General features: G+C 36.7%; 1 protein-coding gene across 1 annotated transcript in view; it reads right to left on the bottom strand.

The window, feature by feature from the left end:
* Positions 1 to 20,003: 20,003 nt before the first annotated feature.
* The window catches only part of LOC149832367 (pentatricopeptide repeat-containing protein At4g39530-like), a 74,152-nt gene continuing 67,932 nt past the window's right edge, over positions 20,004 to 26,223 (bottom strand). The window contains exons 4-5 of the mRNA XM_090013233.1: positions 20,114 to 20,328; positions 20,004 to 20,026 (exon numbers count right to left, since the gene is read on the bottom strand). Coding sequence (XP_089869359.1) covers positions 20,004 to 20,026; positions 20,114 to 20,328 — 238 coding nt within the window. The remainder of the gene's footprint in view (positions 20,027 to 20,113; positions 20,329 to 26,223) is intronic.

The raw sequence follows: 26,223 nt of genomic DNA on the forward strand, positions 1-26,223 counted from the left end.
ACCTGGGTTTGCTTTGTACTGGTTTCAGCTTGTTCTTTCAGCATCTTGCTCATCATCTTTTTGAACATGACATACATTTGGGGATCAATGTCATCCTCAACCTGTTGCCCTTGATTTCTGCCTAATCGAGGGGAGTTCATTTCTTCTTCTGAGGCCGTTGAATACACGATACCTTCTATTAGTGCAGTTGTCTTTCCTGACCTCGTCTGAACCATTTAATATCACGAACGCTCTTTGCAGAGCAAAGTTGATGGTTAGGCTTTTGAGAGAGATTTTGATTGGAAGAAAATATTTGCTGAGAAATTTGGTAGACAATTGAAAGAATATCCCATTACTAGGGATTGAGTCGTCACTGAGATTACGATAATTGTGTTGCCATTCCTTCGCAAAGAAAATAAACAACTGAAAATTATGCCTTGTTATCTAGTCGAGGTTGTCAAACCAAGAATGAAGAATTTGAAAGATTTTTTATTTATTGAAGGAAAAACATGATTGCATTAATAATAAACTTGAAAAAGAGGGGACAGACAGACAGTTTGCCACCACTCTTTATAATCAGCAGAGACACAAGGACCAGGAAAAAGTGGAAGAGTAACAAAAGAGTCCCAGCCATATCTGGCAGAATGGTATGTTCCGGACCACTGTGTTGATGTAAGGTCAAACTCCGACACAACTCCTGATAACAGCCGCATTTCTACGCGCGTCTTTTTCTGAGAAAATTGTCAGACATACTGCTCCGAATGATAGTAAGCGCAGAAGAATGGACCAAGTAGCTTGAATCTCTTGACGTATGCATAAGTGTATCTGAGAGGTGATAGCTCTCGATCAAAATAGTCTCACACTACTTCTTCCTGCAAATGATCAATCAGGAACCGATATCGCACCACTGGAAGGATCTCCTTGCCATTGTATCTGAATAAACTAGCTCTAGTCGGCACATGCTAAAGGAACCAAGACTGAAGTGCAAAAGTACACCCCTCGACTAGAATGGACTATCCAAGCGTAAAGCGAGTCAATCCTCTGTATAGAAAGGAAAGTGCTGCCATGGCTATTGAGAGACGGCTGGTCTGTCGACTTCTCCATCTTCTCAAAAGTTGTACTATTCTGACATCCACATAATTCTGTCCATCTGGAAAGAAAGCGAGTCCCACAGTGCACAAAACCATCGCATGCTGAATTCTCTCTCAAGATGTCTTGGATAACAAGCTGACTTCTATGAATGCCCCATACTGTCGGTAGATCACGATCAGGCTCACATATTCATTCCTATTTTTCTTCAATCAGTGGCCAAGACTTACGCCCTGTCATGCAAGCTACAACATCTTTGGGGTCCAGACCCTTGACATTGACCAAAAATTGTTGCTCCAATGGATCTCCAGGCTGACCACCTGGCTCAGAAAATCCCATGATCTTTGAAAATTGGTCCATCAGTAGGGTCATCTCGCCCCATGGGAACCAAAATGTGCAAGTGTGTGGATTTCATTGCTCTATCAGTGCATAGATCATATTGTCGTTGACTGTCAATTTTCCCACTGCAGATGTCAGTTCTAACCCATAGTCGCTCAAGTGGTCTGAAAACATACAGGAGAAGTTTTTGAACCAAGTATAGTACCACCGAGAAAAGAAAGGTCCGATGCTGAGAGCTCGATGCTCGGGAAGACTTTGTCGCACTTCGTAGAAGATGTGACCCTTAGAAAAGACAGAATCGAGTTGACTAGATGCCATTGGACTGAAAGACAGGAATATTGAAATTAGACTTAGAAAAAATACAAGAATTTTAAAAAATTGCAGGCAGGATAAAATGAAAAGCTAGAAATTCAAAGTCCAGAGGAACGAAAGAATAGAAACTCACCTGGAGTTTTGAAGAAAAAGTGGATAATTTGGAAAAATCGTCCAGGTTTTTTTGAGAAAAGGAGACATTTCACAAAAGATAAAAAATGAAGTATTTTGGAAAATTGTCCCATATTTTGGAAAAATCGGAAAAAATATGGGAAAATAAAGAGGAAAATGAATATAATACACTCAATCACATTCTTCACAAACAATTATGCACATACAACATTCCCTAAGAAGCTGACTCTAAATGCATCAGTTTTGAAAGAGCTTTAGGACCCTGATCCTGACTTTAGGCTCAGATCAACTGTGTCCAATCATGCTATGCCGATATACTCGAGCCAAGGCTCGATGTACGTGGCATAAAAATTTATCTCCGGTTATAGGCTTGTGTTTTTCCAACATCCTTGAGCACCTGCTGATATACGTTGGACTATGGCTCTTAGTACGTGGCAGGGGGGCGTTAGCCCAGTTGTGAGGCTCTGTCCCAAACCATGGTTCTGGAAGAGAGCCCGACAACATGAAAATCGGGCAGACATAGGTGGGGTGGTTTTTGAAAAATGATCACATGCAGACAAACAGAGGGCTCTAAAATCCTAAAGAGATAGATTTTTTTAAAAAATTTTAAAGAAGCAAGCATTGTTTTCACACAAATCCTAGATTGAGGAGTGTTGTATTTCAGACCTAAGTCTTAGTGAGCATGTATAATTCTCCTTAATATGGTCCTACCAAACCATGCCTAGTCTACATGCAAAACATGTCAGCTGGGTTCGAGTCTAGGCTCCTAGGTTCACATGATATCAGAAAATAAAAGTTGGCATTTCATAGAACATGATTTTGATAATTTGAGCTAAGTCAAAGCACATAATTGGTCAGACGAAGACAGGTCCCATCACGGTCACTAAACCTGTTATCATCGCAAAAATTTTCCCCCTCCCTCTGCGAGAGTGAGATAAACGATTCTGCGAGTCAAACTCGACCAAAGTTTTGAAAATGGTTTTGAAAATTACTCACCTCTGTTTTGAAAATTTGTGGGAAAATTTCGTGGAATGGGATCCGTCTGTCGATACGAGGTTCAACCGTTCCTGGCGCCTTTACCAGGGGTAATCGAACCAAGGATCAAATGTGCACTTTAACTAAGTTAAATTATTTAAATTATGCTCTATTTTCTTAAAATGCACAAAGAATCAGGCTTGTGCTATGAAATTTTGAAAATAATGCAAGTTTGGAAAATATGATGTTTGCTTTGGAAAACTGAAATGTACTTAAAAAATGCTTGAGAAATACTTGGTAAAATCATTGAATTTCATTGAAAATCAGAAATTTGCATTGAAAAATGAATTCTCAGGAAAACTTGAACTTTGGGAAAATCGATTTTAAGATTTGAAAATGAAATTGAGAATGTGGAAATCTTGGAAAATCTTGATTTGAACTTGAAAAATACTTTGAAATCTCATTTGAAAATTCAGAATTCTGAGAAAATCAAATCCTGAGAAGGACTTGGAAATTCTTGGAAAATCGGTTTCTCTGAAATAGAATTAGAACATGATTTTGAAAATAATGCAAATTGAATGAAAGAATATGAATTTGAAAGATAATTCTTTGAGAAATTGGGAAATCCTTTTAAAATTTTGAGAAATGTAGTGCATTTTGAAGTTAGCCTAAGAGTGTAGGATGAATGTGGCTAATACGAAGATCACAAATCTTGGTTTTCTTCGTATTCTGACTATGACCATAAATACGAATCCCACCAAATTTATGAACTCCCTAAGAGCTTGTGCACGTGCTATTCGTGTCAACCATAGTGATTTTGGAAAATGTGCATATGCATCATACATCAGATATTGGAAATTGCATAAATTAAACTATATGCAATGCAGTCCTATTCTAAGCTGAAAAGTAACTCTTATTCCAAATTATTACATCCGATATTGCATTGAATTGAAATAAAAGAAAATAAAAGTCTTCTTCCTGGATATTCCTGCAAAACTAGAAAACAATGTTAGCATAGAAATGTAGGTTTATCTAAATTTATCCGAAAATATTAAAAATTATCGAATATTATTCAGATATAAACCCAAAATCATACCCCCCTTGATATAAACATGAGAAATAAGGAATGAATTTCGAAAATAATCTTGGAAATTCGAAATTGGGGTCAAAATAACCAAAATGCCCCTGATGACCTTGAAATCAGGGTTTTCTGAGAGAATTTTTATAAAATTTGAAAATTTGAAAATCAAATAAAATAAAATCAAATATAATATGATGCAATATGATGATATGCACAAAAATTTGGAAATTTGAAGTTTGGAATTTCGAAATTTAGGTCAAAATGACCAAAATGCCCCCAATAACAAGACTATGGCCTTGAAACCAGAGTTTTCTGAAATAAATTTTGTAAAAATGGGAAATTGAAATACAAATGACATTAAAATTAACCCTAATATGACATGCTTATTTACATGATAAAAACCCTAAAATGGCAAAAATATTGCAAAATATCGAATTTAACATGATTTTCGCTTCTGAATTTAAAAATAAACTAACACACAAAGCAAATGAACTTGGAATTAAGCCAAATTTGGCATGGACATCTAAACTAAACCTAAAAACAGATTAAAGTTCAAAAATTTAGTTTTTGTTATTTTTTTAATATAGAAAATAACTAAAAATCCTAAAAATCAAAATTTTGCCTAAAATGTTGATTCTAAATAGGATTTTGGATACTAAACTTTTATAAAAATTTCCCAGATTTTATGGGGTGATAAAGGATAGTTGGGCAAAGATTTTTGCCTTTTACAAATTCTGGTTTTAACCTATGATTGGAGCTGGACAGCTCCGGCAAATCGAATCAGAATCCGACGACTTTAGGATCTAGGGCAGACAGACAGGTTTTGGGAAAGATTATGGGACAAATAGTAGAAATATGAGAAAATGACTGGAATTCTGAGAAAATGTTCCTGACAAACAGAGGAAGGTTTCCTATTTTTACAGTTTTAATATTCGGGTTATGGTTTGGAAATGAGCACACTATTATTAGAGACCTGAATCTCTGAAATTCTCAGGCACGAAAATCTGACATACAAGAAAGATAATTTTGGGAAAAATATCTAGATTATTTTAAAAATTCCCAAATTTTAGGAAATGATATAAGAAAGGGTTAAGAACAATTTCTATGTTGAAAGTTTTGACTGACAGCCTATGGATTGAACGAACACAGTGGGTTAAGGTCGGTCTAGACCCTGACAAGGAAAAAGTGAGATTTTCCCAAGTGTCTGGGAAAATTGATTTTTGGCAGAACCTAAATCTCACTGTAAAAACCTAAAATTTTACTCGGAAATAGTAGGTTACTACAGGGACTCATGTTATTTTTTTGAGGGAAATCTGAATCGTTCATCTAGGAGATCCAGATGGTTTTTGTCTGCTAAAACAGAAATTGGAATTTCCAAAAGGGCAAAATCTGATTTTGGATTCGATCTATTTAATGGGGTTTCAAAATTCAAATTAACCCAAAATTTTGGCAGGAAACTAAGGACAAACAAACACAACCATCATGAAAATTTTTTAAGATTTCTTTTAACGAAAAATTGCACATGGAATCATAACTGGACCGTATACATAGACTAAAACCTATAGACTTCTAGGCAAATGCTAATGAAACCATTAAAATCATCTACATGATAATAAAACAAATTAAATCCAAGTGTATAAGACATGTAACTATCATGAAAATAATGCTAAAAACAAAAAAATAAAAAAAACAAAAAAATAAGGAGATATTAACCTTAACCTTGTTTGATGTGACAATTAATGAGAGGGATCTGATCCATCTATCAGATGGATCACCTCACACACTTAGCCTTATCATGAGAGATAAGAATTTTTGATAATATGAACTGATTTTAAACATGATTCTTCACATTAGATTCAACACACTAAAGAGGGCAACCATGATATTTTGAAGAAACTTTAGTCCAGCATAAAGGGGGGGGGGGGGGGGGGGGGGGGGACACGGGTTTACCTTGATTCAACTGAAGGAGGGTTCCTTCAAGTTTAGCAAGGGGTTGCCTCAAGGTTGTAGGAAGACTGGATGTAGCGGGACTGCCTTGCTTTTGCTGGAGAAGGAAATAGACCAGGCCGGAGGAGTGGTTGTTCTTGTTGGAGCAGGTGGTGGATGGCAACTGCTGGTGGTGTGCTTCAAACTTGAAGACGATGAAGGGTGTGTTGTGGTGGAGCTGAAGTGGCTGCGATGAAGGTGCTGGCTGGAGCCGTGGGATGAAGGATGTTGCTTCTGCCTTGGTTGGGTGCCTTGAAGGTGTTGTAGATGGCTAGGTTGTTGCTACGGTGCACCAATGGAGGGAGCTTGCTGGAAGTTGAAGATGGGCTGCCTTGTGTGATTTGATGTTGGAGACAAGGTGAAGATGGGGGCTACCAAACCATGTGGTAGAGGGAAGTTAGATGTATGGAGGCTGGGATCCAAGGAGGGCAAGAGGCTGTGTGTGTTGAAGGTATTAGAGAGCTAGGGTTGAGAGGTAATGGGAATGAGAGAGCTAAGGGGCTGAGATAGGGAGCTAAGAGGTTGAGCGTGTAATGCTTGATGGCTTTTTACCTTGTGTTGTCTCACTTAGGAAAAAAAATAGAAAAAAATCTAAGTTTTAATGAGAGAATTTAATTTAGGAAGGAGAGAGAGGGCTGGTTTACGTGAATGAATGTCTCTTTGGTGGCTGGACAATAGGGAAGGGAAAGAGAGAAAGGAGGGAAAGAAAGAAGGAAAGAAAAGGGAAAAGAAGAAAGGAAAGAGGGAAGAAAAGGTAAAAGGAAAGAAACAAGAGAAGGAAGAGGAGGGAGAGAAAAGTGTTGTACGTGAATGAGAAAGAGGGAAAGAAAGGGAAGAAAGAAGAAGAAGAAAAGGAAGAAAAGAAAGGAAAAGGGAAAGAAAAAAAAAGAAGAAGAAAAAAAAAGGAAAAGGGAAAGAAATTTTTGGATTTATTATTTTTATTATTATTATTATTATTATTATTATTATTATTATTATTATTATTATTATTATTATTATTATTATTATTATTATTATTATTTACATGTGGTGCCACCTTGGAGTGGGCCCACATGGTTTTTCAAAACGGGGTGCCATATTGGAGTGGGCCCACACGATTTCTAAAAAAAGAAAATGCAAAAATAAAGAATAAAAAACTTTTGTGCCACACCACTTAGAGTGGGTCCCGCTTGTGACAAAGGCAAAAAGAGTAAAACAACTTTGTAAAATTCCTCAAAAAAACTTTGGGCTAATTTTGGCAGTTTTTGAAATGAACTCAGAATTTGAAGTTTAATACTCCGTTGCGAAGCAATTGTAGTTTAGAATTTGAAAATTTGATTTTAAAAGAAATCCAAATTGTTTTTCTTGAGAAAATATTTCCAAATTTAAAATCTTTGGGGGTAAAACTATCAATTTTGGAAACCCAGTGTTTTGAAATTGATTTCTGAAAACTTTTAAAACTCAATTTGGATTGAAATTTATAAAACTGGAGTTCTGGACTTCGAAAATGGAATGAAATGTGATGAAATGTTATGAAATGTTGATGAATGATATGAAATGATGAGAAATGACATGAAATGCCATGCGAAATGCTAACCCTGAATGAAGAAATTTGGATATTAGACCTCGATTGGCAGTTGTACCAGTTCAAAAAGTGTTAAAATTGATAAAATTTGCAAAATGATTCAAGAAATGGTTTTCGGGTTCTACTGGACCAGAGTGACACTGTCAATTAGGGTGTGAGCTAGATTGAACTGAAATGAACTGGATTGAGCTGAGTTTTAGAGTTTCAGAACTCAACTGGACTGACAAGACACTGACTCAACTGACCTTTCCGACTAAATTTTCAAGAAAAGTTGTCATTTTTAGAGAAATGATACGGAATGGTCACTAGAGTGAAGTGAATTATGAATCTGAGTTGGGTTTGAGCTAAAGCAAAGATCAGTAATACTGACATGAACTAAAACTGAAGCTCGAACACTAGCTCAACTGACTGAATTAGCTCAATTTTAGCTGAAAGAGCTGAAACGGGCTAAAATGGGCTCCTGGACACCTGGACACCTGGAAATGGTTTTGAACTGAAACTGGAGCACTTAAACTCTTGGTGAACTCAAGCTAGACTCTGGGGAACATGACTGACTGAATCGAAGACAATTGTCTTGGATTTGAGTGAAAAGTGAGCTCATTTCTAAAAAAATGATCCCATTTTGGCAGGAATGGTCAGAAATAAAAATGACCTTCTCACTGTGAACATAGGTGAGCTAGAAATGACTAACATTCTAATTGTTCTGAGTTTACAAATGAGCTTAGTTGACTCCGAGTGACTGAGGTCTGGGATGACCTAGGGGTAAAATGGTAATTTTCCTAATAAAAGTGGGTAAAATGGTAATTTTTTGACATAGACTCGAGGTTTGACTCCTACATTGACCTAACAGGGTTGGCCTTCACACAAGGGATGTGTCTGAAACAAGTGTGGAAAATTTAGGGTGTTTACAATATCTTAGATTTCAATCTCGACATGTGAGTGTATCACAAATCACGGATCTTTCTTATAGAACTGGCCCTGTTAAGCAAAATTTGTCAATGTATGACATTTGAAGTTCAATTTGTTAGAAAATTGTAATATGGTTTACGCTCAAGTATGCGACACTTGATATAGCTTGATGGTCATGTAAACCTGATTATGTTCTGCTAATAGATTTGCATAATGAGAATTGGTACACTCACTCACACATTGTCACTTGTTAAAATGTGTTATGTAAATGTATCTTGCCTCTGTATCATTACTAGTGTGAATGACTTGATAAATCATGGCTTTCAGTTTCGCACCTGCACGTAGCATATCTTGACACTTGTACTACTTAGTACATACCTCGAGAGGTACACATTGGTCTCATGCTTGAGGCATGGATAAGTGCACAAGGTGCATGATACACTTGTGATGTAAGGAATGACGAAAACTTGAACACCATAGGGTATGAACAATACACTTGTGTTTTTTGACTTATTTGTAGTCTTTGAGTGATGGCCCTATGTTTATGAGTGAGCTCACGTATGTCTATACCCTAGAAATGAAAATGATAAAATGGTGTTATGATCACTTTCATAGGCGATGTGCTCTTGATAGCCGTGTGAGGCTGAGCACGTGAATGAGCAGGCTAGGTCCTCGTTTGCATACCCTGCGGGGACCACGAGGCATAAATGCCTTAAAAGGAGGTATGACTTGACAAATGAGCCTAAGAAAGATAAAGTCGTTGTGCCCCATTTACAAAACGGTTCACCTTAGAGAGGGTGGATGGTACAACCCTAAGTGACTACTCGTTACTACGACACATGTTTTTATTGGAGCTGAAGCGTCCTTTGACCTCCAGTCACTCAGAGCTAGGGAGGTTGAGGTGACCTTTTAAGGTACCTCACTACTGCAGTAGTATGAATTACAATCCTTACCTATGTGAGGGTTTCTCTCAGCTGCGTGCTGCTCGCATGAGGCTTACTCGGTCTGTAGCATCCTCAGGTACCACATTAGAATTTGAATAACAGACATTGGGTGCATGGCTTACAGAATGCGAGGTTTCTTCGCGTACCCAAAGGAGTAATCAGAAGAACTTAAATACTAACCAATCACAACTAACATACCTTAGTAGTTCTTTACTTGCTACTTTGTTTACTGCTCTCGTTCTGCTTTCCTTAATATTCTTAGCTACTTGTGTACAGTAGATGCGTAGTTCCTTGTTTTACTGCTACAACCTGTTGTACTTGTACTTTTGTTGTTATTTATAATTATAGCATGTACACTTACCTGACACTCGCACACACATATATGTTGACACATGTTCCATGTTATATACATGCTTTTCCTTTGAGAAATGGAGATATGATGTTGATTCTTCACCAACTCGCAAGAGTGCTGACCCCATTTTATGGGGATGTAGGTGATGAATAGGTACAGTGGCGATGCAACGACGCACGGTGGAGGCTTGAGGACCCACACTTAGTTGTAGATCATGGCTCTTTTTTGGTTTGAGGTTTTGAGGGGATGTTCCTCTTATTTTTGAGAGACTGTGAGAAGTGATGTACTTTGTCTCATTTTGTAATTAAACACTTTGGGTTGTATGTTTTGGACTTTGATGGATATGTATCACTTACCTGTGGTCCGCTCAGACTTGCGGCCTTGTTACTTTTGTTTACCCCCTCTTTCTTTGATTTCCGTTGTTTATCGTAAAACCATTTCAAAAAACAAAATCCTCAAAAAAAATCAAAAGATATTTCCAAGGTCGGGGTTTGGGGCATCACAGACCCGTCTGCCTTCCGTTTTATTTTGAAAATCCATTTACATCTGACGATATGTTGATCACGAGTTCTGGGAACAAGGACCCAAGTGTGATTTTTACTAAGAGCATTGATTTCATCTTCCCTGGCCTTTTTCCAATTTAGATTTTGAATGGCTTCTTTGAAGGATAATTTTTTTTTTGTCATGAGTCAACAAGGCAATGTAGGCCGAACTGAGTCTATGTTTGGACGTGTTGAAGATTTTGGGTTTCAACATCCCATCTTGGAAGCGAGTAACCATATGATGAGTTCTTATAGGAGCACTATTCTCTTCAACAGTATGGGGGTTGAATCTATTTTCCGCTTGTTGAGTATTATCTTCTTCAGGTAGAGTTCCCTTGATTCTTCTTCGATCATTGGTCTCTCATCTTGAGAGTTATTGATATGTTATTCAAAAAATCTTGGAAGTGAGATAGAAGGATTGAACATGATAGGTGTTTGTGCCTGATCACCCGTGCACTCTTTACTCTTAGAATGAAAGGAAAAATCTTTTTCATCAAACACGACATGCCTGGATATAAAAATTCTTCTTGATTTGAGACTTATACAAAAGTACCCATGATGTTTAGGAGCATAGCCCAAGAAAACACATTTTTTCAGATCTGGCTTCTAATTTGTGTTTTTTGTAGGGTCGAAGATACAGATAGCAGAAACATCCAAAAATTTTAAGAACCTCATATTTTGGTTGAGTATCAAAGAGACTTTCAATGGGGGATTTTTCATTCAGAATTTTGGAGGGAGTACTGTTGATGAGAAAGCTAGATGTATTAAAGGCATAGGTCCAATAATTTAATGAAACTTTGGCTTCAGTCATCATGGATAAGCCAGTTTCAATGATATGGCAGTGTTTTCTTTCAACGGCTCCATTCTGCTCAGGAGTATGAGGACAAGTAATTCTATGTCTAATTCCATGGGTTTCTAAAAATTTAGAAAGAGACTGATATTCACCTCTCCAATCAGAGTGAATAGCTTGAATTCTTTTGCCCATTATCAGTTCAATATGAGCTTTGAATTTTTGAAAAATGGGCAAGACATTAAATTATTGTTTGATCATGTATAGCCAGACATATTTTGAAAAAGCATCAACAAGGAGCACATAATATCGGTATCCATCAGCACTCTCAACAGGGGAAGGTCCCCAAATGTCTGAATAAACTATTTCAAGCACTTGTTTGACAAAAGTAGAAGAATTAATAAAGGAAAGTTTATGACTTTTGGCAGTCTGACATGCTTCACATATCTTAATATCGGTGAGATTTTCAAAAGGTAGACCAATTTTTTTAAAAATGTTCACAATTGTACTAAAAGTAGGGTGACCCATACATTTTTGCCAGAAATCAATCGATGCCTTTTCTGAGGAATGAACCTGTTTATTCGGCTTGAGATCCATGGTGTAGAGACCTTTCTCACTTGTTCCTTGAAGCAAGACTTTCCTTGATGGTCGATCCTTCACATAACAACAAAAGTCGTGAAACTCAAAGTAGACATCATTATCTTTGGCAAACTTTTGCACATATAAAAGGTTCTTTGTAATTTGAGGAGCATGCAGTATATCATTCAAAACAAATTCATCAGCAAAAGCAGAACCAATGTGTTTGATAGCCAAACCTGATCCATCGCCAATTTTGATTCCATCATCTCCTTGATATTTGGAATGAATAGATAAGTTGTTGAGATCACTCATGACATGATGTGTCGCTCCTGAGTTAGGATACCAATTGTTGTCCCCAACTGAATCGTTATGAGGAGAAATATGAAAGGCTTGAGCTGGAGAGGGCACAACCCTATTCTGATTGTTTCTTGTCAATTGAAAGCATGTGCGGACAGAGTGGCCGGGTTTTTTGCACCATTGACATACTACACGAGGTCTATCATTATGATCCCTGCCTCTTCCACGAAATCTGCCTCGATTATTTTTTTTTCCGAAGACTGAAGCTCTCACGGTTCTGGGACTCAACATTCGATTTGGTGGAGAAGTTAACTAAAGCATTGATGTGCTCAGAATCATTTTTATTAAGGTCTTTAATGTAGGATTCTTGAATGAGTAGCAAACCATGCAATTCATTTGCACAGATGGGATCCGGTCTCGTCTCAATGGAAGTTTAGAAAGCGTGAAATTCAAAAGGCAGGCCTTCAAAATTTGCATCACAAGATCTTCGTCTGACACGAGTTTAGAAGCAATGGCTAGTTGATGTGCAAGAGACTTAGCATGATGAAAGTATTCATCTATAGTCTTATTGCCCTTTCTTAGATCCTAAAACTGACTCTTGAGTTGCATGATATGAGCCCTAGAGTGAGCATCATATGACTGCTTCAAAGAGTTCCATACCTCATATGAGGTATTCATTCCAACGATTTGGCCATGAACGACCTCACTTAACAATGATATTAACCAACTCATGAGCAGTTGGTCATGTTTACGTCACAAAGACCATTCTGGGTTTATTTCAGCAGACCCGACTATGAACTTGAGAGGACAAGGTTTACTTCCATTGATGAAGCCCAAAAGATCATATGTAATCAAGATGGGCTTGAACTGAGATTCCCATAGAAAATATTTCTTAACAATTAATTTGATGGACAAAAAATGTTGCAGATTGGTGGGTACCTAAGATAAGGTCAATCCCGAACTCATGATGGACTGAGATTGGGCCGATGATCCTGTGTTTCTGAAAGAATTTTCTAATGCTGAAGATGAGCTAGATGACATGGATACCTGGAAGCTCTGATACCATGAAAGAAACTCACAGATTTTTAACGTGGTTCAGTTCCTGTTAGGGAACCTACGTCCATCATGCCTCTCTCTCTCTCATTCAAATCCTTTCTCGAGAGAGGTTTTCATTTATATATAGTTTCTCTACAGATAGAGACATCTTTGGATAAGGTATAGATACAGAAGGATTCACCTTTTGTTTTATGGATCTGTCATCTTTATCTTAAGGAGATCCTTTGTTGCAATCTTGATCTTGTAAACTGCTTTATTCATATTTGGCTTTATCTTGAGGAGATCCTTTATTACATGTTTTGAGGTTGTCCACATTTGATGGACTATTCTCATTTGATTCTCTAACAATCTATTTTACCTTATCATACCCCCTCAAGCCAATCTCCTTGAAATTGAACTTATTTCTAAATTGATCATTCCATGGGATGGGCCAGATAGAGATTTGGTGAGAACATCAGCCACTTGATTTTGAGTAGGTATAAACTGAATATTGATTTCACCATTTGCAACTTTTTCTCAAACAAAATGATAATTGATTTATATATGTTTGCTAAGAGCATGATAAACATAGATTTGCAACAAGTTACGTGGCACCCAAATTATCACACCTTTAAAAAGGAGGTTCATGAGATGTCATGCCAAGTTCGCTTAAAAGTTGTTTGAGCCAGACTAGTTGAGAGACAACTCCAACCATGGCTTTGTATTCAGCTTTTGTACGTGACCTGACCATAGTCCACTATTTGGTAGAGTTCTATCATATCAAATTAGATCCTAGATATTTAGGTACCTTCCTGTGGATTTTCTATCATTAGGATATCTTGCCTAATCAACATCTGAACAGACACTCAAGCTTAATGATGATGCGTAAAATACTCATAATGATAATATATTTCTATTGCATAAATGCATCATTTATAAGTTTAGAACCCTCACTTAGATGTCATTGAGCTACAGTTCGAATTTCGTTTGAATCAGACTTAAAATGAGAGATATATCACATTTACAGTGTAGTGGTTCAGACCTCGGGGCAAAATAGGTCAAATCGGATCTAAATGGCCCATTTGGGCCTTGGATCTGGGCCAAAACTTCACAATCTCACCCACTCAAACCCCAAACTCGATTTTTAAAAGTAATTGCTACCCCCCCCCCCCCCCTCCAAAATAGGCGCCCAACAGATATTTCAATTTTAATCCTCTCTCAGGAATTTCCAGAAAAGAGGTCTTTAGCTTTAAAATCACATAACAAACCCTAATGAGGGTATTTACCTTGGAAGATGCACCCAAGGAGCCCAAATCCTGCCCCTCTTTCTCCACTCTCAGCCACCCTACGCCCCCCTTCTTCATCCTCCTTTGGGTTTGCTGAAATTGCAACCTCCATTGGAGCCATCACCCCTTTTCTTCCATTTCCCTCTTGCATAACTACCATGCTTCTCCCCATGCTGCAGCTGAAGGCTCATGTTGTTCTTGCAGGTTGAAGTTGAGCGTGGAGTACACCAGCTATGGAAGGGGTGTTGTCTGCCCCTCCACAGCCAGCCGACTCTTCCTCTCTGACCTTCTACACCACCATCCAACATGCCACGCTTCGGGGTATCTCCATCCGGCGAGTTCCAGCACTCAGCAGCAAAGAGAACAGCCCAGCACCACCGAGGGCTCTTTTGGGCATGTCTCCAAGGAAGATTCTACTCCCCTTCTACCCGTTCATTCTTCGGACGTCCGGATTTAGGTGTGTCTTCCTCCTTTCTTTTCTTATAGTGTAAAAACCTATTTGCGTGTGGTTCATTTTTATGTTTTCATTGCCTGCATTTTTAATTTTGTTACAGCCATATTATAGCTATGTTGGTGTGTCAAACAGCACCTAGATTGAGTCTAGGAACTTATTTTTGTTTCCATTTGTGCATTTTGATGTTTTTGAACCAATTAGAATCGTTTTTCTCCTTTTGTGCCCATGGCCGGCTAGATTATTTCTAGCCGGCTGTAGTATTCTACTTTAGGCGCTTAGTTTAGTAATTAGTCTTAGTTAATTTCTATTTCTATAGTGTAGGAAGTGATTTTGATTTCGTAGAAGTGTTGCTTGAGTTTTAATTACTGTTTTGCTTTAGGTAGATTCAAAATGCAAAAAATAGGTAGGATTTCCTAACCGATTTGGGCATTTGGTAACTTAGCGTATTCATTGTTCATATTTTTCTTGTCAACATATTCTGAATTAGCATTTAGTACTCTACAATGAACTGTAAAGCATAGATAATTTAGGTTGGTAGTTCCTTGTCTTTGATTCATTTTTTTTTATTGTAATCGAATTGCTTTCATGCTATCCAATTTGGGCGATTTCAAAGAGGATATACTTAGCTCTTTTCTGGTTTAGCAGTTGGGTGTTATTAGTACATCTTTTAATTCAGCATTAGTTAAGTATTAGGCTAGTTTTACTTGCTGGGGTTGCTTGTGTGTTGGATTAAATCTTTCATTAGCCTTGTCTAGTTGTAGTTTTCATGTTAGGTATTTTTAGATGCTATTTGAATTAAGTATCATATTAGGATGCTATTTTCTGTTTTAGCATTGTTATAATATTCAGTTAATTGTTGTTAGTAAGATAGTTTAGATTAGATTAATATTCCTTTGCTGGTTTTTATTGGGGGAAATTAGTTTAAGGAGGTATTAGAAGTAATTAGTCTCATTTCCATATTAGCCGATTTGGGTGTTTTACAAAGAATGAGAAAGATTGATTACTTGCTTTTTGAATGTTGTTTTAGCATTAGTTTTCAGTAGCTTTATATGTTAATTAGTAATTGGATTAGGTATTAGTTGAGATTGACTTAATGCAGGGTATTTACGGATTAGTCTGGTTGTTGCATTAGCACTAGTTAGGGTTAGGTTAGTATTTAACTTGAATTTATAGTTAGTTTTATAGTTAATCTTTCTTTTTTTTCAAGGTTAATTGATTAGCTTCCATTAAGTAATTATATTAGGTTAGTTAATGTCGGCAATTTAGTTAGTCTAATTCATATGTGCAAGATAGTTTCATTTAGATTAACAATTGCATGCATATTAGTATTTTAATTCAACACCAGTTTGTATTTCTCACAAATACTGTAGGTAGCCACTTAGATTTTCTTTTCTTAGTGTAAATTTTTTTTTTCTGCTAGTTAATTAGTCTTAGGTCTGTATATGACTGTAGTTACCCATATTTTAAATTGATAGGGCATAAATCGGGTTTTGACAAATGAATAGTGTATTAAATTGAAAACCAGAATTTTACACTAATTTACACTCATTATTTTAAGTGATAATTTTTTGAGTTTTTCTGAAATTACTGTTCTATTCTATTCATTAGTGTGTTAACTGTTTGCAAACCAAAATTCAGCTCGTTTCAAGTTGATTTGGTTTGTCTTTTTAGCATCTTTCAAAATCAGGATTTTCGTGATTTAAAATTTTGGGACAAACGACTTCTAAATATTCTACGAACTTGAGATACTTATATCCGGAGCTTCCAGATGAGTTTTTCGAATTCATAAAGTCGGACAAATTTGTGAATCTGTTAAAAAGCGAACAAAAAAAAATCTTCAAAATCAGACTTCGTTTGTCCCTTCAAATCTACTGTTTGTAAAAACCTATCAGAGTCCAATTTTGCACTATGTAAGGGCAAAACAATTATTTAGCTAGTTAATTGATTTTCCATAGTTTTTAGTGTTTTCTAACATATAGTTAATGAACTAACAGTAGTTAGACTAGTTAGAATTAATATGATTAGTTAGTCTAGTTTGTTCTGCGTTTTATTTTATTTTTTTTTGGTATTAGGTTAGTAATTAATTCAGAGTTAATTTTAGATGTAATTCATAATTACTTATTGATTACATACTGACTTTTTATTTTTGTTGCCTTAGGTTGATTAGTTAGATACAGATCAACATGTGTATTCAAAATGCGAGTTCGAATGCATATGTGGCAAAAAAATAGAAATACCCCTGGTGATCCGAAGAAGACTTAGCAATCTATTTTAGTTCATTTTCATTTTTAGCTTGTAATTCAATTAGAATTATACTATTAATTTAGTTGTAAACAATTTTTATATTAATAAATTGAAGTTTTAGATTTAATTTGAATGTATCCCATTCCCTGAGGATTCGACCCATACTCGCCACATTCATGAAAAGTTGGTTTTTATTACTTGATTGGTGATTTTCCAAAATGCTTTCAATGATAAAATAATGTTTTAAAATAACAATTACAAAACCTGACCACTTAACGATTCTGATTTCTTAATTGCCAAACCCATATTGATAATTCCCTGCAAATACCTTAGAATCAAGTTGTTTGTCAATTCTGCGATTGTTGTAACCACATTGCTTGCACATGCTATGATATTCCAAAGGCTTTTGCTGCTATGACACTCAATAGTATGGAAGATTCATTTTGGTACCCAGATACTGGAGCAACCCACCATGTCACTGAGTTGTTTGAGCCATACTAGCTCAGAGACGGCTCCAACCATTGCTTTGTATTTGACTTTTGTACTTGACCTGGCCACAGTCCTCTATTTGGTAGAGTTACATGATATCTGATTAGACCCTAGATATGTTAGGTACCCTAGTGTGGATTTTCTATCATCAAGGCATCCTGCCCAGTCAACTTCTAAATAGGCACTCATGCTTAACAATCTTGATTTCTTAATTTTCAAACCCATATTGATTCCCTTCAAATACCATAGAATCCATTTCACATGGGTCCAATGGTCTTGAGTTGGAGCATGCATGAATTGGCATGCTTTATTTACTGCATAAGATATATCTAGCCTTGTGAATGTGATATATTGAAGACTGACAACCATATTTAGTAGCATCATTCAGTGGAACCCCTTCTTTTCTTGATAATACCATGTTTGGATCTGCAACTGTGACTACAGGCTTGCAATCTGTCATACATGTTTTTATTAGAAGATCCATAATGTACTTCCTTTGACATAGAACAATTCTCTTTCCTGGATCTGAAACAACTTCAATACCATGAAAGTAATGTAAAAACCTTAAATTATACAATTTATCTTATCCCTTGTAATTCTAATGTCATCAACATAAACCAAAACATACATATGTAAATGATTAGAATGATAAATAAACAAGGAAGGATAAGCTTTTGATTCAACAAATTCTAATTTTTCTAGGTACACTCTGAGTCTTTCAAACCAGGTCCTGGGGGCCTGCTTTAGCCCATAGAGAGCTCTGTTTTGTTTGCAAACATGGTGTAGATGACTCTTATCCTCAAAACCCTGTGGTTGTGCCATATATACCTCTTTTTTTAAAACTCCATATAGAAATGCATTATTAACATTCAGTTGATGAATGGGCCAACCTGAACTATCAACAATAGACAAAATCATTCAGATGGATGTGGGTTTGATGACTGAACTGAAAGTCTCAAAGTAATCGATCCTTTCTTGTTGATTGTATCCCTTGAGCACCAATCTCACCTTGCATCCGCCTTTTAACTTTGTAGATCCATTTACAACTAACTATATTGGTTACTTTATCTAGTGAAACCAAAGTTCAAGTTTTATTTTTATGCAATGCTCTCATTTCTTCTTCCATTGCTTGCGACATAGGTTTTTTTATGGCTAGGTTAAAACTATTTGGTTCTTTCTCTTCATCGCATAGTTCACTTAGAATAACAATTGGGTATCTAGGACAGAAAAATAGTTTGGGTCACCTGGTACCATCTTTGGATCGGGTTACCATATGATGAATGTTATTGGATGTGGAATTTTGGACATCCATGATAAGGTTTTGATTAGAGGGTAACGACTGCATGGCTGGTTCATTAGAATGAACGAGTTTTATAGGTGACAAGTTCTTAGTTTCTCGATGTGATAAGGACTCTTCAGGAGTTTCAAGAATATGATTAGGCATTTGGATAGAAGCAGACAGATTGAGAAGTTGGATCCATCTAGTTAGAAGGGTAGGCTTTGATATAGGAGGGTTAGGCTTTGAGTTATGACTTGGGTTTTGATCTTGGATCCACTTAGAAACCTCTTTGAATGTGAGAGGTCTTTTGCTGCCAACATAAAGAAAACTACCTTCATAAAAAAGTACATGCCAAAAAATAAAGGATTTTTTAGTTACGGGATCATAACACACATAGCCTTTGCGAATGAAGCCATATCCTAAGAAAATGTAGGGTTTTGATCTTGGTTCAAGTTTAGATTTGATATATGAGACAAGGTATGAGTAACATGTACATTCAAACAAAATTTAGATGTTCATATCTCGAAGCACGATTTAACAAAAGTTCATAGAATGATTTTTTGTCAAGATTTGCAGTGGGTATTCAGTTAATAAGGTATATGGAGGTTATAAAAGCAACAACCTAGAATTTTTGGTCTAATCCAGTATGAAATAACATGGCTAATCTAGATTCAACCACATGCATGTGTTTCCTCTCAATAACTCAATTTTGTTCTGGAGTGTAAGGACACGAGAGCCATCTCTTGATCCTATGACTATTCAAAAAATCAGTAAAAATATCATTAACGAATTCACCTCCCACTGTCACTATGAAATATCTTTATTTCTTTTCCAATCTGTTTTTTAGCAATAATCTTGAAAATTTTAAAACAAGAGAAAACATCTGATTTTTTAATCAATAGAAACAACCAAGAAAACTTTGAGAACTCATTAATAATCAGGTGAAATAGTTGGCATAGGGCCCCATAAATCAACGTGAATAAGAGCTAGCAGATTTTGAATAAAGTACTCAGCCTTATAAAAAGATAATTTGTGATTTTTGTTGATTGCACATGCAAAACATAACATTATTCTTATTCATAAAAGGAATAATTCTAGATTTTCCAAGAATTTCTAATGTTTTAAAAACAGGATGTCCTAGATGACATTAACATAATTCATCGGACAATTTAAATTTATTTGTGCCTACTCTAACAAAGCAAACTGATGAAGATGATGCTTCTTTCTCCAATGATCTGGTCTGCCATGAGTACAATCTTCCCTTAATCGATCCTCTTAGGAGAATAGTCTCGTTCTATGGTTCTTTTATACAAAACCCATTAGCATCAAACTAAAATAAACACTGATTATCTCCTGTGAACTTTTGATACTGATAAAAGATTTTTATTAATAGTAGAAACACAAAGTATGTCTTTCAACTTAAAATTTTTGGCTCTGTGATGTAATGAGAGGTTACCTGTACTAATGATGGGAAGCTGAGCACCACTTCCAACCATAACTCCATCAGAATTATCATACTCAGTTTTATTGTTCATGCCTTGATCTTGAGTAGTGACATGGTGGGTTGTTCTAGTATCTAGGTACCAAGACAAATCTTGCACACTATTGAGTGTCATAGCTGCAAAAGCTTTTGGAATATCATAGCATGTGCGAGCAGTGTGGTTACGACGACTGCAAAGTTGACAAAAAACTTGATTTTATCTTTGGTTTTGAGGAGAGCGAGAAAAGTTAGACTGACCACCTTGATTTTTAAAATTTTGGCCACTTTGATTTTTAAAGTTTTGTGAGTTTTCAAAAGACCGACCAAACCTCCTGGACCGGCCTCTGCCGCTTCTAGGTGCACCTCATCTGCCATGACCCCTTTAAGAAAATAATGCAACAGAGGAGGTATCTCTTTGAGAAACAAGAGGATTCATAACTTTCAACCTCTTCTCTTGATTAATTAGCATTTCATAAATGTCTACAAAAGTAGGAAGGTTGCTTTGAGTTGTTACCAAAGTAACAAAACTCTCATAATCCCTTCAAAGTCAATTTAAAGTATAATGGACCCAATTTTCATCAGAGACATGATCATAAACAACACAAAGAATCAAATAGAAATTTTATGTGATTGAGATACTCTACCATGCTTTTATTTTCTTTCTTAATATCTTGAAGATTTTTTTTTAAGTTGAAGGATGCAAACACTCAACTGGGAGGAGAATGTTCGTTCCAATATAGTCCACGCCTCATGAGCAGTAGATATCCGAACTATTTGCCCCAACATAGGTTAAGTGATGGTGGCACGAATCCAACTAAGAGCTTGTTGATCTGCTATCTTCCATATCATAAACTTGAGATTTGGTTTTACATTGTTCTCTTCTTGCACAAACTGACTTGGCGTAGGGCATGAACCATCAATATATTTTAGTAAGTCCTGAGAAAACATCATTGCCTCAATTTGAGACCTCGATAGCAAGTAGTTGTGTCAATCATGCTTGATAGACACTAGAGACGAGAAAGCATTCCATTGAACTCTCATATTTGGCATTAGAGAAGTTGTGGTTGATGAAGATGATGATGAATCAGAAGCCATGGATAATAAGGAAAAAGAGAAGCTTAATACACAAGAGAGCAACAAGCCAGATGTGCTCTGATACCATAAAAAGTCAACATACATTTCAATGAAATCAAACACATAATAAAGCATAAATTTTACACGGTTCACTCAACTTGACCTACCTCCACGAGTCTCTCTCTACTTGACGCATAGAGAGGAGAGGGTTTTTTCGATGATATAATTGTTTGCATTTGAATCAAAACTCATATAAGGATTAACAATCTTGATTTAATGAGTCTTGATATCTTTGGATTCCTTGTTGATCGGCACCTTCATAGGAGTCCTGAATGTATCAAATACATTAACGTGCCCAGGTGCACTTGTAGCAGCTTTACCAAAAGTATCTACATTAGACATGATCTCCTTATCACAATCCACATTAGACGAGAACTCATTTGGATGAGATACACGATAAAGATAGTTTAGATAACTACCATTCATTATCGTGTTTGCCTCTTTTACTCGGGCAGGTTATATGTTCTCCCCAGAAACACACATTATAGCTACAGTGCGTGTTCTGGGGTCCCCACTGAGGGCTGCATGGCATGTACGAGGGAGCCATACACTGCCGTACATCTGGCAGATTGATGTACGACTCCACCATACAACCCATTGAGTGCCATGCGGCGCTCAGTGGGGACCCCGGAACATGAACTGTAGCTACAGTGCGTGTTCTGGGGGTGCACACGCAACACCCTCTCACTTTTACCTTATCACCCACACAGAAGGATGGTTCTCATGTATCTCCATCTCATTTTTGCAGCTTTTGCCACTTGAGCAGTGACAACAACAACTGTGGAGGTGTCGATCATGGCGGCACCCACATATCAATGGCCCAATATTGGGAAGATTGGAAGGGAAGCAAGCATTATCCTCTGGGTGCTTCATTGTGGTTGCTTTGCAATTTGGTTTATTCTTTTTATGTGAAGAGAGATCAATCCACCTTTCATTTGTTTCCAACTGGCAACGCGCAACGAAGTGATGATTTTTTTAAGACCTTTTTTCCTGATAAGTTGGGATAGCCCCTTTTATTGATCTTTTGCTTCTGCTTACCAGGTTAAGTGCCTAGACCTGATAAATGTGGTTTATCTAATAAACTGATATTCAATGTGAAGTGCCAATTCTAGAACAGGGGAATATCTTGAACATCGATCGTTTTTGGCACAAACCCATAATCTTCGAGAAAAACCTTACTACACAAGTACCAATATATGAGAGAGAGAGAGAGAGCTAGAGAGAGAGAGCATTCATGTGTGAACACAAACATAAGGAAGCCAAATCTAGACCCATTCAAATGCAATCAAACAAAACCAGATCCAGATTGTTCAATTAAAATCAAACCAAGTAGAAAATTGTCCCATTTATATCCGATTGAACATATATAAATGGATCCAAGCTGCTTTGCATTGAGTCCAAATAGATCCTAGTTAGAATCAGACCCAACCTGTTGCAATCCATGTCATATCAACTGCCTATTGGCAATTTTTCTTTCTTTAACCCTTTCCATTTAGGGAACTTTTTAGGTACATGCAAGACTTTTTTTTCCTGGCAAGATTTTGCCCACAAGACTTCGTCCTCCTAGACATTTTTTTTCTTTGATGTATACAAGATAAACAGTAGCACTTCGTTTGGTACCATAGAGATCTGAAGTATCATACTCTAGTAGAAAGTTTTGGTGTGTAGGTATTACTAAGTCAATTATACCAAAGTAAATATATTTGTCATGGTGGCTTTGGATTTTAACTGATTTGGTGTAAACCTTGAAATCTTGTCAAATTTTTTGTTAGTGATTTTTACATTAAGAAAATGAAGCAGGTTATATGTTTCCCCTCGAAGACACATTGTTTGCTACAGTGCATGTTCAGGGTCCGAATGAGCACCATATATATAAGCTTGTGGGGCTCGTATCCCTGTGTGTGTCGGCATCACTTAGCATCAGAGTCCAGTGTGATTGCAAAGACTTAAGTACCCTTTCTTTCCATTCCTGCTAAAAAATGATGGTTCAAGAAATGGACAAAAATGTCCTCCATCTAGAAAAGTGAAATGATGCTTTGAGATCCTCCATCTAGAAAAGTGAAAATGTCGGTTCTAGAACGATGTTAACTCTTTAAAGTCCAAACGTTTTATTTTTGCCCTAAGCAGTAAACTTTTGCACCATCTGCTGTAATAGGAGCTCCCTTTGATGACACACCCTTTGCCATCATCTGCTGCCCCCGGGCCCTCCTTTGTCATTGTTTGCTTCCACCGGAGCACCCTTTGCCGTCATTTGCTATCGCTAGAGTACCCTTTGTCGTTGTCTGCTACCATTGGGGCAACCTTTGCCTTCGTCTGCGGTCGCTGGATCACCCTCTGCCATCGTCTGCTGCCGCCAGAACATCCTTTGTCATCGTCTATGCAATGGCAGCATCGTTGCCACCATCGGCTGCGTCTACCTTCTGGTTTTGGGTGTTTCTCTTCCACTATCGGATTACCAAAACTCTTATTGTTTCAGTGAGTTTTGTGTAAAGTTTTGTTATGCAAACAAATCGATTTGTAAATCTGAATGCTAAATCTTACAACTAGTTTTTACTATTCATGCTAAATAACGCTTATTTTTATACTAAAACAAATCAATTTGTACCTATCCACCTTTTGGGCGTCAAAAAACAATTAGCATGATTTGTTCTTATGAAGCATCAATGATTTATACGTTTGAAGCAGTAACAATTTAATGAAATTACCATGATTTGTACTTAAGTTTGATAAATCATATAATAATGTTTACATATGAAGCTCAAACGTTACAACGATATGTACTTATGAAGGTTGTGATTTCTACAACGATTTATATGTTTGAAGCAATAACGATTTAATGAAATTACCACAATTTGTACATAAGTTTGATAAATTGTACATCAATGTTTATGCATGAAGCCCAAGCATTACAACAATATGTACTTACTTATGAAGGTTGTGATTGCGATAACGATTTATGAGTTTGAAGCAACAACGATTTATACATTTAAAGCAGTAGCAATATGTATTTATGAAGTTACCTTGATTTGTACTTAAGTTTGCTAAATCTTACAAAGATGTTTACTTATGAAGCCAAATATTGCGATGATTTGTAATGTTGGAGATTGTTTAATGAATGGGATAATTTGTAATATTATATATTTGGGAAGGCAGTTGTAATATATAATGATGCGGTTAAATTTATGTGTTGTGCAAGTTAGCAATGTCTAAAGCTCGTCAGACAAGAAATCCCCTGCCATTCAATTTCATGAGATTTAATGAAATGATCCACCATTCCATCTATATGAGTGTTATGAAGGGTACCAAACTATAATAAAGATTGAGAATGATAAAGAAAGGGACAAAGCGTTGGAATTATATTATGCAGAGCAATATCCATCAGATATTGAGATTGAAGATCAAAGGAAGCATGACGAAGAACAATCACTGAAGAAGAAGAAAAAGGATGACGAAGAGAAGAAAAAGCAAAGGAAAAAGGAGGAGGAGAATGAAAAGCAAAGGCAAATGAAGAAGGAGGATGAGAGGGAGAGGGAAAGACAAAGGCAAAGGAAGAAGGAGGAAGAGGAGACGGAAAGGCAAAGGAAGAACGAGGAGGAGGAGAGGAAAAGGCAAAGAAATAATAAGGAGGAGGATGAAGAGAAGGAAAGTCAATTGAAGAAGAAGGAGGAGGAAGAAAAGAAAAGGCAAATGATGAAGATGAAAGAGGAAAAGCAAAGGAAGAAGCATCAGGATGAGGAAGAGAAGGAAAGGTGAAGGAAGGAGAAGGAGAAGGAGGAAGAGAAGGAAAATCAAAGGAAGGAGAAGGAGGACGAGGAAGAGAAGAAAAGGCAAAGGAAGGAGAAGGAGGACGAGGAAGATAAGGAAAGAGAAAGGAAGAAGTAGGAGGAAGAGAAGGAAATGGAAAGGAAAAAGCAGGAGGAAGAAGAGAAAGAAAGGGAAAGGAAAAAGTAGAAGGGGGAAGAGAAGAAAAGGGAAAGAAAGAAGCATGAGGATGAAGAGAAGAAAAGGAAAAGGAAAAAGCAGGAGGATGAAGAGAAGGAAATAGAAAGGAAGGAAGTAATTGAAAAGCAGAGTAGAGAGTTGAAGGAGCGAAGGAAGGAAGAAGAAAGTCAGAGGATGACGGGAGGGGATAAAGAGGAGAAAAGTGTGACCAAGGTACGTAAATCGATCATGTCTGTCATGATTTACTATGAGAGTTATTACTATATATAGCGATTAATGTGATAGTGATTATTATATATAACAATTATTGTGATAGCGATTACTATGAATGATTTACTGTGATAGCGATTACTATGAATGATTTATTATGATATCAATTACTGTGAATGATTTACTGTTATAGGTATGATTATGTATAGAGATTACTGTGATAGCGATTACTATGTATAGCGAGTGTGCAATGATTATTATTTATAGTGATTATTGTGTACAACGATGTGTAAAAGTACAAGTGAGACTAATTTTGATTTGATACAAATAATATGCTATTTTGTGTTACAGGGAGGTCACAAGAGAAGTAGAAAACCAAGTGAAAAACTCAGAGGGCGATGCCAGTGACCTGTAGTTCTGTCGTGGTATGGACAACTGAGTGAATATCAGAAGAATCAATTGCGAAATATGCACTTCGACGAACTTCTGGACCAACATTCTTTTGAAACTTGCTGGAACACCATGACCCACCTGGTAAATAAGTGGAATAATAAGACAAACACATTCCAGTTTGATTCTTTTGATATCACCATGACCCTATAAGATGTGGCACAAATTACGGGCCTTAAGTGTCATGGAAATGCTACCTTATTACAAGATTCAAACTATACCGTAAGGGACAAGTGCATGACCCTTCTAGGAATGTCGATAGAGGACTGGAGGTAATGTATTTTTGGTGAAAGCAATTCCACATCGATGAAAGTTTATTCTTTCGGTAATAAATAAGAAGGCCGGTCTGC

Source organism: Nuphar pumila, chromosome 7, assembly GCF_984573655.1.
Source record: "Nuphar pumila chromosome 7, dmNupPumi1.hap1.1, whole genome shotgun sequence".
NCBI classification, from domain to species: Eukaryota; Viridiplantae; Streptophyta; class Magnoliopsida; order Nymphaeales; family Nymphaeaceae; genus Nuphar; species Nuphar pumila.